This window comes from Oncorhynchus masou, chromosome 23 (assembly GCF_036934945.1).
Source record: "Oncorhynchus masou masou isolate Uvic2021 chromosome 23, UVic_Omas_1.1, whole genome shotgun sequence".
NCBI classification, from domain to species: domain Eukaryota; kingdom Metazoa; phylum Chordata; class Actinopteri; order Salmoniformes; family Salmonidae; genus Oncorhynchus; species Oncorhynchus masou.
Window position 1 is genome coordinate 35,450,326 of NC_088234.1, and position 12,500 is coordinate 35,462,825.

The 12,500-nt window shown below is 42.6% G+C and overlaps 1 protein-coding gene across 1 annotated transcript; it reads right to left on the reverse strand.

The window, feature by feature from the left end:
• Positions 1-7,166: 7,166 nt before the first annotated feature.
• On the reverse strand, positions 7,167-12,500 carry LOC135509963 (leucine-rich repeat, immunoglobulin-like domain and transmembrane domain-containing protein 1). Its single transcript, XM_064930782.1, has 4 exons — positions 12,382-12,500; positions 11,415-11,875; positions 8,907-9,212; positions 7,167-8,224 (listed from the first exon to the last, which is right to left on the reverse strand). Exons 1-4 carry the CDS (start codon positions 12,498-12,500, stop codon positions 7,167-7,169), a joined length of 1,944 nt encoding a protein of 647 aa, XP_064786854.1.

A 12,500-nucleotide genomic window follows, 5' to 3' on the forward strand; every position in this document is an offset into this window, starting at 1 on the left:
TATACAGTTAGGATGGATCAGTGACCAAGGCCTTGTCTGGTTTACACACCCTAGTTCACGAGTTGGAAATAAACTCAGGGGTGGATACTTCTCTGACTAATTGGGTTGACAGTGTGTTTCGAAGATGGAAAAATGTTATGATTACTGTGTTATGGGCTACCTTCACCTGTGTGACTGTGTTTGTTTTGTACGGACGTGGTTGATTGCGTGTATGAAAGTTATCATTTCCAGGACTCTGGAGAAATAGATGACACTTCAGATGGTGATATATGGTCCAATCCTAAACTCTGACCAGTGGAATACATTAATACATGGCTTGGACGTAATAGAAGAATCCGGATCCTTTCACTCACGAGGAGACCATATTTGATGTTTAGGAAATGTAGATGTTTTCTTGTTTCAATGTATAGACTGTTTTTTCATGAAGATTAACAGAAAATCCTGATAAGTAGAATTAAGATTCTGATGTAGGATAGAACAGTCATTGAAGTTGATTATGTACAGTGCCTTGCGAAAGTATTCGGCCCCCTTGAACTTTGCGACCTTTTGCCACATTTCAGGATTCAAACATAAAGATATAAAACTGTATTTTTTGTGAAGAATTAACAACAAGTGGGACACAATCATGAAGTGGAACGACATTTATTGGATATTTCAACCTTTTTTAATCAAATCAAAAACTGAAAAATTGGGCGTGTAAAATTATTCAGCCCCTTTACTTTCAGTGCAGCAAACTCTCTCCAGAAGTTCAGTGAGGATCTCTGAATGATCCAATGTTGATCTAAATGACTAATGATGATAAATACAATCCACCTGTGTGTAATCAAGTCTCCGTATAAATGCACCTGCACTGTAATAGTCTCAGAGGTTTTTCAAGCCGGATTTGGATACAAAAAGATTTCCCAAGCTTTAAACATCCCAAGGAGCACTATGCAAGCGATAATATTGAAATGGAAGGAGTATCAAACCACTGCAAATCTACCAAGACCTGGCCGTCCCTCTAAACTTTCAGCTCATACAAGGAGAAGACTGATCAGAGATGCAGCCAAGAGGCCCATGATCACTCTGGATGAACTGCAGAGATCTACAGCTGAGGTGGGAGACTCTGTCCATAGGACAACAAATCGTGTATTGCACAAATATGGCCTTTATGGAAGAGTGGCAAGAAGAAAGCCATTTCTTAAAGATATCCATAAAGTGTCGTTTAAAGTTTGCCGCAAGCCACCTGGGAGACACACCAAACATGTGGAAGAAGGTGCTCTGGTCAGATGAAACCAAATTTGAACTTTTTGGCAACAATGCAAAACGTTATGTTTCGCGTAAAAGCAACACAGCTCATCACCCTGAACCAACCATCCCCACTGTCAAACATGGTGGTGGCAGCATCATGGTTTGGGCCTGCTTTTCTTCAGCAGGGACAGCGAAGATGGTTAAAATTGATGGGAAGATGGATGGAGCCAAATACAGGACCATTCTGGAAGAAATCCTGATGGAGCCTGCAAAAGACCTGAGACTGGGACGGAGATTTGTCTTCCAACAAGACAATGATCCAAATCATAAAGCAAAATCTACAATGAAATGGTTCAAAAATAAACATATCCAGGTGTTAGAATGGCCAAGTCAAAGTCCAGACCTGAATCCAATCGAGAATCTGTGGAAAGAACTGAAAACTGCTGTTCACAAATGCTCTCCATCCAACCTCACTGAGCTCGAGCTGTTTTGCAAGTAGGAATGGGAAAAAATTTCAGTCTCTCGATGTGCAAAACTGATAGAGACTTACCCCAAGCGACTTACAGCTGAAATCACAGCAAAAGATGGCGCTACAAAGTATTAACTTAACCTGTTGAAACTCTGGGGGCGCTATATCATTTTTGGATAAAAAGACATGCCTGTTTTAAGCGCAATATTTTGTCACAAAAAGATGCTCGACTATGCGTATAATTGGTAGCTTTGGAAAGAAAACACTCTGTCGTTTCCAGAACTGCAAAGATATTTTCTGTGCGTGCCCTAGAACGTGAGCTACAGGCAAAACCAAGATGAAACGGCATCCAGGAAATGAGCAGGATTTTTGAGGCTCCGTTTTCCATTGTCTCTTTATATGGCTGTGAATGCGAGAGGAGTGAGTCAGCCCTTTCTGTCGTTTCCCCAAGGTGTCTGCAGCATTGTGACGTATTTGTAGGATTATCATTGGAAGATTGACCATAAGAGACCACATTTACCAGGTGTCCGCCCGGTGTCCTGCGCCAAAATTGGTGCGCAAACCTCAGCTGCAAGTATTTTTCCACAGAATTCAGAGAAGAATGCAGGCTTCCACGAACGATATATCAATGAAGAGATATGTGAAAAAACACCTTGAGGATTGATTCCAAACAACGTTTGCCATGTTTCGGTTGATATTATGGAGTTAATTCGGAAAAAGTTTGACGTTGTAGGTGACTGAATTTTCGGTTCGTTTCGGTAGCCAAATGTGATGTACAAAACGGAGCGATTTCTCCTACACAAAGACGCTTTCAGGAAAAACTGCACATTTGCTATGTAACTGAGAGTCTCCTCATTGAAAACATCCGAAGCTCTTCAAAGGTAAATTATTTTATTTATTTGGTTATCTGGTTTTTGTGAAAATGTTGCGTGCTAAATGCTACTCAAAATGCTAAGCTAGCTTAGCATACTCTTACACAAATTAGTGAATTGCTATGGTTCAAAAGCATATTTTGAAAATCTGAGATGACAGTGTTGTTAAGAAAAGGCTAAGCTTGAGAGTAGGTACATTATTTTCATTTTATTTGCGATTTTCAGAAATCGTTAACGTTGCGTTATGCTAATGAGCCTGAGGCTTTAGTCACGATCCCGGATCAGGAATGGGGAGTTTCAAGAGGTAAGGGGGCTGAATAATTTTGCACGCCCAATTTTTCAGTTTTTGATTTGTTAAAAAAGTTTGAAATATCCAATAAATGTCGTTCCACTTCATGATTGTGTCCCACTTGTTGTTGATTCTTCACAAAAAAATACAGTTTTATATCTTTATGTTTGAAGCCTGAAATGTGGCAAAAGGTCACAAATTTCAAGGGGGCCGAATACTTTCGCAAGGTACTGTACATACATGTATTTGTTGTCTTCTTTTAGTATATCATTGATATTTCCATGTAGTGTTAAATGATGGTATGAGTTGTTAAGTCATTTTGATGGTGGATTGTTAGGAAATTATGATTAATATGACTGAATTTTAAATGGAACTGTAACTAAGTAAACTTATACTCTGTCTTATTATATCTGATTAACTATATGGGTTGTGGACTGTGAAAACAGATAAGGTCGTTAGCCTATGGTTGACCCTACAGAAACTTAGCTCTGGGTTTTTTAGATAAAGCAGTGAGTGCATTCCTAGGTTTTCTGTTATTAAAACTGTCAGTTCAGTGGTGATCGATAATGTTGAGGGGTCAAAAATTATCTGGGAGTGTGTTAGTAAGTTAGAATGAACTTTTCACCTTACTTTGTCCCGGTCGAGAGGAGGGGATTCTGTTAAAGCATTGAAATGACGTCATGATCTGTATATAAACTGCTGCACGCGATTAAGTGGGAGCGCGCTCCGAGAATAAATTCTATTACCTATTATTGAAAGACTGGTCTGTGTCTATTTTATGCAAACAAGAAATCTTAAAAATTCTCATAAAATACATTAAGGGCTTTCAATTGATGAAAACACATTGGCATAATTAAATTACAGTAACAGTTATTGATTCAAAAAGGGTCAGGAGTGAGACACTTCAACAGCCCAATAGTGCCAAATTTGGGCCGCAGAGGGAAGAACATACCAACTTAAATGTAAATATACTGAACAAAAATATGAATGCAACAGTACGTCAACAGTATGTCCAATCTGCCTCACAACCCGCAGACCTTGTGTAACCACGCCAACACAGGACCTCCACATCCGGCTTCTTCAACTGTGGGATCGTCTGAGATCAGCCACCCAGACAGCTGATCAAACTGTAGGTTCGCACAACTGAATAATTTCTGCACAAACTATCTCAGGGAAGCTGATTTGCGTGGTTGTTGTCCTCACCAGGGTCTTGACCTGAACGCAGTCCGGCGTAGTAACCGACATCAGTGGGAAAATGCTCCCCTTTGATGGCCTCTGGCACGCTGGAGAAGTGTACTCTTCACTGATGAATCTGGATTTCAACTGTTCCGGGCAGATAAATCAAATCAAATCAAATTTATTTGTCACATACACATGGTTAGCAGATGTTAATGCGAGTGTAGAGAAATGCTTGTGCTTCTAGTTCCGACAATGCAGTTATAACCAACGAGTAATCTAACCTAAAAATTCCAAACTACTACCTTATACACACAAGTGTAAAGGGATAAAGAAAATGTACATAAAGATACATGAATGAGTGATGGTACAGAACGGCATAGGCAAGATGCAGTAGATGGTATCGAGTACAGTATATACATATGAGATGAGTAATGTAGGGTATGTAAACAAAGTGGCATAGTTTAAAGTGGCTATTGATACATGTTTTGTATAAAGATGCAGTAGATGATATAGAGTACAGTATCTACATATACATATGAGATGAGTAATGTAGGGTATTTAAACATTATATTAATATTAAGTAGCATTGTTTAAAGTGGCTAGTGATATATTTTGCATAAATTTCCATCAATACCCATTATTAAAGTGGCTGGAGTTGAGTCCGTGTGTTGGCAGCAGCCACTCAATGTTAGTGGTGGCAGTCTGATGGCCTTGGGATAGAAGCTGTTTTTCAGTCTCTCCATCCCTGCTTTGATGCACCTGTACTGACCTCGCCTTCTGGATGATAGCGGGGTGAATAGGCAGTGGCCCGGGTGGTTGTTGTCGTTGATGATCTTTTTGGCCTTCCTGTGATATTGGCTGCTGTAGGTGTCCTGGAGGGTACTGCCTGACAGGATGCTCTCAATTGTGCATCTGTAAAGGTTTGTGAGGGTTTAGGTGATAAGCCAAATTTCTGTTGAGCCTTCTTCACCACACTGTCTGTGTGGGTGGACCATTTCAGTTTGTCCTTGATGTGTAGGCCGAGGAACTTAAAAAAACGTTCGCCCTTCACTACTGTCTCGTCGATGTGGATAGGGGGGTGCTCCCTCTGCTGTTTCCTGGGGTCCGCGATCATCTCCTTTGTTTTGTTGACATGGATTGACAGGTTGTTTTCCTGACACCACACTCCGAGTGCCCTCACTTCCACCCTGTAGGCAGTCTCGTCAGTGTTGGTAATCAAGGCCATTACTGTTGTGTCGTCTGCAAACTTGTTGATTTATTTGGTTGCGTGCATGGCCATGCAGTCATGGGTGAACAGGGATTACAGGAGTGGCTGAGCATGCACCCTTGTGGGGCGATAGCACTTCATGATGATGAAGTGAGTGCTACAGGGCGATAGTCATTTAGTTCAGTTACCTTTCCCTTCTTGAGTATAGGAACATCTTGAGTATAGGTGGCCATCTTGAAGCATGTGGGGACAGCAGACTGGGATAGGGAGCGATTACAGAATATGTCCGTAAACACACCAGCCAGCTGGTCTGCGCATGCTCTGAGGACGGAGCTAGGGAGGTCTTCTGGGCCAGCAGCCTTGCGAGTGTTAACACATTTAAATGTCTGACTCACGTCGGCCACGGAGAAGGAGGGGGACCCGCAGTCCATGGTAGTGGGCCCCGTCGGTGGCACTGTATTATCCTCAAAAGATTGCTGTTGCTCCCGTCCATATTCCAGAATGCAGCCTTTTGACAGCAAGCACTTATGTAAATTTAATCCACACTTGCATTAGTCCCCTCGTGTGGACATTGTCACAGCCTAAAAGCCAACGAAAAGGCAGCAGACAGACCTACGGTATGTTTTAGCGGGAAGTTTGGTAGGGTGACCTGATTTGTAACAGATTATGTACCCCAAAGTATATTTTTTATTCTAGAGTGGGGGTGGGGGGGGGGGGGGGGGGGGAAATGTAAGGGAAGATTTATGCGCGCTTACTCTGGTCGGAATCGGTCCCTATGACATTCATGCAAGCATTATAATATATTTACAACCCAAAAGTGATGTGAAATGCAATCATAACTTATGACATAGGCAATGTATTTAGACTAAGATGCATCTGGGCTTGATAGCAAGCTAGCTAAACTAACTGCAGGCTAACTAGGCAAAGCATTGCATCATGGGAGACAAAATGCTCCCTGGGAATTGTAGAATGCTGCAGATGAGGGCAATGCAGAAGCTTCAAAATGACAAAAACAAGAAATCATGCAGTATGACTAACAAAAATGACAGATCATCACAATGTGTATGAAATCTTACAGTAGTGCATATATACTAACAGCATAATACATGTTGATAAAGGGGTGGAATTGTCCTTTATCTATGATAAATGTATTTGAATGAAATACCCTGGGGCCTTGTTTGTGGGCTCATTTATAACTAATAGTCCCCCAAATGTGTAAAAACTCATTACAATATTCAAATTCTCTGTTGAAATACTATACATTTCAGATGTAAAAAAAAATATTAATAATTTAATGTCAGAACTGATATTTCCATGACGGTGTATTGTCCAAGCGTCATCTGACAGAACCCCCAATGTGGTGGAGCCCAACGTGGGTGGGAAAGGTGGGAGAGAGTCCTGTGCCCTGTGTGAGTGTGTTTGTGGGCGGCTAAGGTGAGAGAAAGGGAGAGAACCAGATATGTGTGTGGGGCTACCGTAAGTGAAAGGGAGACAGCGAGGTGTGTGTGTGGGACTGTGGTGAGTGTGAGCATTTCGACAAGGTGTGTGTGTGGGGCTGTGGTGAACCTCAGGGAGAGTGTGAGGTTTGTGTATGAGGCTGTGGTGATGAGGAAATGTGTCTGTGGGACTTTGCTGAATTTGAGGTTGAGAGAAAGGATTAGGTATGTGGGGACAAGGTTTGTGTGTGGGGCTATGGTGAGCACAAGGTGTATAAATGGGGCTGTAGTGAGCATAAGTCATGTGCGTGGGGCTGTGATGAGAGTGAGGTGTGTGAGAATGAGATGTGTGTGTGGGGCTATGATGTAGATGAGGTGTGTGCGTGGGGCTATGCTGTAGATGAGGTGTGTGTGTGTGGGGCTGTGTTGAGCCAGAGTGTGTGAGCGGGGGTAATAAGCATGGGGAGGGAGGTGGAGCATGATGTCAGCAGAAGTACTCGTTGGGCTGTCCCTCTATCTTAGCCGTGGCTTCTGAGTCCAGACTGGAGCGGGCCGACAGCAGTCGGTTGGACTCCTCAGGGTTGAGTCTGGTCAGGTACTCACCATCCAACCCTTTAGCCTTGGTCCCGGGGGACAGCGTCTCAAAAGTCACGTACGAATCCTGGATGTCCTTGGACTTGTTGCCCCACATCTTCTGGATGCGCCTCTTGAGTGCGCCACAGCACACGATGACGGTGAGCGGCACAGCGATGACACATGCCACCGTGATCACGATGACGTTGATGAGCTTCTGGGTGCCGGCTGCGCTGGCCGCCTCATCGGTTGAGAAGATGACGCATTGCTCCTTCTTGGGGATCAGGCCCCGGACGCAAACGCAAGCAATGTACTTGGTCTTGGGCACCAGGCCTTCGATGAAGACGCGATTCTGACCCGCCGCCACATTGATCTTGCGCATGTCCCGCTCACCGAAGACAGCGTAGAGCACGCTGAAAGCTGTGGTGTTCTTGGCCTTGGGTGCCCGCCAGTTCAGGGTGATGGTGTTCTCTGTGTCGCCCAACACCTTGACAGAGCGAACTATCCGGTCCGGGTCATACTGGGCCTGGGCCAGGTTGCTCAGATTTGTTTTCTCCACCTCCAGGAGTCTGTCTGGACTAGGCAAAGTGGTTGGTCCAGGGATGGCTCTATCTGCCACACTGCCCACACCCTCAGGCGCAGCGCTGGAGTCCAACACAACAAGTGGGGGTGGAGGGCTGGTGGTGGGAACCCCTACCCTAGCCACCAGTTTCTCCTGGTATGCTGCTTTCCCTATCCCATTGGGTTTCTTGACTTTGTTTTTTTTTATGGCAGCAGCAACCACGCTGGTTAGGTTGTTGTTGTTGTCGGGTTTTGGGGGTGCTTCAGAGATAACTAGGGAGATGACGGCCTCGGCATTGCCGGCGTAGTTATTGGCCTTGCAGACATACTTCCCTGAGTCACGGTAGGACACGGCCGGGACACTGAGGATTGACCAGACGATGCCTTCCTTGGAGTTCTCCTGCTGGACTGCGCCAGAGAAGTGACATGGACACACTATTAGTCAGAGTATAACATTTAAATAAAATAATACAAAAAGTCATACAAAGAGAGAGATTCCCATTGAAAGTGCTTTTTAGTCGAGGAACATCCTTAATCAGCGTCCAGAAAAATGGCCCCCAATATCGAAAACATCCAATAATTGACCAAATTTTTTCTGTAATGAATCCTGTCCTTTACATTAAAAGTAAAGTATCCAGTATTGGAAGGAAAATTAGCTGTGTTGCTTTCACAGTACAGTCTCCCCACAGATTGCCTTGGGCTGACACCAAGGATATATCTCTCGCTCTCTTTACCAACATATTAACGCTACAGGGCAAACTGAATGAAAGTGTCTTAATTAACCAGGCACGAGTGCAAACTCACACACACGTGTACAGACTCAGAGAGAGAGAAGGCTCTATTCAATCGGTATCGTAGACAATTAGCGTTACATTGTGATTTCAATTTAAAGACAATGTTCCCGTGTTAGTGGAGATAAACGCTGCATACTGTATGTCGGCTCAATCAGAAATTACATTTAAGATTTCTAGCGCGCAATCTGTAACGCTTCAGTGATATAGATTGAATAGAGCCCAGAGAAAAAGAGCGTAAACACACACATAAACACACCTCAAACACACACACGTACACAAATCCCTTGCTGACTTACCTGTCCCATTCAGGGCTTTCCCATCCGCCCTCCGCCAGGCCAGATCAGGACTGGGAATGCCGATGGTCCCGCAGCGCAGAAGCACATTGTTTCCCAAGGCGCTGCGGACTCGCGCCACTGCTGTGTGAATGCGCGGCGCCTGGCACCTCCGCCCCTCGGCGTCGCTGAACAGAACACCTGACAGGCTCTCGGGGGCGGAGCAGCGGAGGCGCGTGTCGATTAATGCCACGAAGAGCGTTGGTGACTTCTGGAACTGGATCAGGTCGTACAGGCGGCAGTCACACACCCAGGAGTTGTCATGGAGACCTGGATGGTTGAAGTTCAACTGATTCATTCACATGTCAGAATACAATTGAACTTTGAATTCTGTGATGAATAAAATAAAAAGGACGCTAATGGGGTTTGGGGAGGTCAGAGAAGAGGGGAAAGCATAAGAGTTACTATTTGAAGTGGGGGAAATGTTATAAGAAGGGCCCACAGTTTTTCCTGGTCAGGTCACGTGGTCAGGAAAAACTCCTGGCCCTGGTCACTTTCACATTGTGAGAGTGCCTGTCTGGTTACACAGCTTTACTGTGCGGCTACAGCCCTGTGGATGTCTGTGTGAGGATTACTTACATGCTACACTAAACTACAATGACGGTGGTGGTGGTGATGCTGACGATGGTTAAATTGGGATTAAGGCAGTGATCCCACAATACTCAGATCATGTTGGCTTTTCCAGATGCTTTTGGAACACATCACACATTCTTCTCTACTAAGCTATATGGCATTTTAGGACCCCTTTAAGTATCAAAAAAATATATAATTATTACTTGATGAAAAAGATGTATTTGGCCTTTCTGCTATTAGCACGCATTGCATAACAAATTCACTACATGGAACAACAGATAGTCCCCTCCCCAAAACCAATTTAAAGGAAGTTTTTTCTGAGAGATATAAGAAAGATCCGGAAATGTTTTTTTATATATTTTTATTTATATTTATATTTTTTATATTTAACATATATTATATTTATATTTACATATATTTAATCCCTTATTTAACCCCTTCAAATTTTTGTCAAAGTGTTTCTTTTCATATGGTATCAAAAATATGCATATTCTTGCTTCAGGTCCTGAGCTACATGCAGTTAGATTTGGGTATGACATTTTAGGTGATTGTTGATAATTGATTTTACATTTTAGGATCCCTGTAAGTATTCAATATACATACATACATACATATACATACATACATACATACATACATACATACATACATACATACATACATACATACATACATACATACATACATACATACATACATACATACATACATACATACAGTTGAATTTGACCTTACTGCTATTAGCCTATAGAAACACATTGAATAACAGATTCACACATGGAAAAACAGTCAAGAAATGTATCACAAGTATGTTTTGAATTGTCTGTCCTATATCTGAGAGACATAAAGAAAGCTCAGAATATTTTGTTGTTAGAGTGGAGTGATCTGTATACCTTCCTATTCACTTCCATTTGTTTTTCAGCCTGGTACCGGGTTACCTTCAGATGAGTCCCGTGACACTTTTGGCGGGTATAGAGCAAAACAGAGAACACCATAGTGTTCATGAGAGTCAAATCTTTCCATCATATTAGTGTGTAGGCCAAAGTGCTCGGACGCTACAGACAGAAGTTGGCACATCGGCTGTTCTTACTTCCGACAAGTCATGTGATGCTTCTAGGGGTCGTAAATCCGTTCCAACTCTACAGACGTTTTTGTGAGGAGAACGATTTTTGGGAAGTCTCGTGGTCTGACAAACACAGCTGTATCTCTGCCACATTCCACCGCGGATGTGGAAGGCCGACATCGGCAGATGTGGTGGATTGAGACGCAGCCCATGCAGAAAAACATATCTATAGCTTACACAGACAGATTTTGATGGGAATATTTGTATTATGCTAATTAGATCATATAATATATGCCATTTAGCAGACACTTTTATCCAAAGCAACTTACCGCCATAAAGTTCAGCACTGGCGCAGACATCAACTCTAGGGGCCAAAACATTTATAAAGTATTCATAAATAGGCCTCACTTTACATTAGTCCATGCAAAGACTTAACTATAATGATTATTAAATGGTTTACAAGGACCTATATTAAACGTCTTTTGAATTATCTTATTAATCATTATTAAATACTTAAAATTGTGAATAAATGTGGGAATAACTAGCTAGTTATTCACACACTCATAAACAACTTAAGTATTTAATAATACTAACATTTACAGATGGGGGAGTAATGATAAATAAATGAATATACTAATCCATTATAAATGCTTAATTACAAGGTGTTATTAAAAAGTGATAGGGCACTGAGGTCCTGTGGCTTTATATTAGAGCTGCCTTCTAGACACATCTCACTTGTAAATTAGATTGTACCTCAATGGTACATGTGATCACCTATTTAATTAGGTTAGATAAATAGAAGGAAAAATAAAAAGGTAAAAATCGCTTTGCCTTACCAAGTATCGTTTTGGAGCTATCTGGGCCATGCGAAGATTTAACTGTTAGCCAAGTGGCTAGCACCTCGGCCGGGACAGTCAGAAGGTTGTTGCTGGACAGATCCAGGTAGGTCAGGTTTTTTATATACATTGTGGCGTCTGCGGGAACTGAGGTCAACCGGTTGTTGTGCAAGTCCAGCAGCCTGAGGCTGGACATATCCATAAGAGACTCCCAGGGGAACGAAGTGAGGGCATTCCCATCCAGTCTCAACTCCTCCAGATCTAGCAGCCCACGGAAACTGTCCGAGTTGAGAGCGGACAGCACGTTAAAGGACATCCAAAGGAACTCCAGATTTCGGAGGTAGTTGAAGGCTTCACTTGGGATCCGTTGGATGGCTGTTTTCTCGATACGCAGCTTGGACGTGTCCACGGGGAAATTGGCAGGCACAAGGGAGATCTCAGGGTCGTTGCAAATGACACTCCTGAGGAAACATAACGGGATGTGTTTAATTTAGGCTTATATTATTTCAATCAAAATGTGTGAGGAAAGAAACAATGTGATTATTATTTGACCTGTAATTTTGTTTTAAAAAAATAAGAAAAAATTGCTGTGAATTATTTATGCGAAATTCATAAATTAATTTATATTGGCTATATGTCCATTAATATTATAATTATTTGCATCATAATTATAGTCAATCAATAAAACTCTCACGAACAACTCAACTCCGAGAGATTGTCAGAGATGGAGAGTTGGTCGACCTGCCATCGCAAGATAATCCTACATTAAATACAATTGGACATCATGCACTCCCCTAATTGAATTTGTCCACGTGCTGATGGCACAGTTTGCGGAAAACATATGTGATCGCGGGAGAAAAGTATCTTCAATTAGAGAGAATGCATGTGCACATGAGTGCGCAAACAAATACATCATGAGCATAAAGCGATCATCTGTTTGGTGTTGTCATTCATTTCTTCTACTCACCTGGCCTTAGATCCATCACTTAGGTTGTGAAAAAAACAGCTGCACTGTGACGGGCACGCACTCACCGAGGAGAGAAACGCACCTGCCACCAGGTAGAGTCCCAGGAACACAAGGAACAT

What these genes read in the sequence shown, in the direction of transcription:
- LOC135509963 (XM_064930782.1), bottom strand. Translation starts at nt 12,500, where the DNA reads ATGTTCCTTGTGTTCCTGGGACTCTACCTGGTGGCAGGTGCGTTTCTC. An exon ending in AGTGATGGATCTAAGGCCAG is followed by an intron (nt 11,876 to 12,381) that starts GTGAGTAGAAGA and finishes ATGTTTCCTCAG; the next exon opens with GAGTGTCATTTGCAACGACC. An exon ending in GAAAGCCCTGAATGGGACAG is followed by an intron (nt 8,225 to 8,906) that starts GTAAGTCAGCAA and finishes TCTCTGGCGCAG; the next exon opens with TCCAGCAGGAGAACTCCAAG.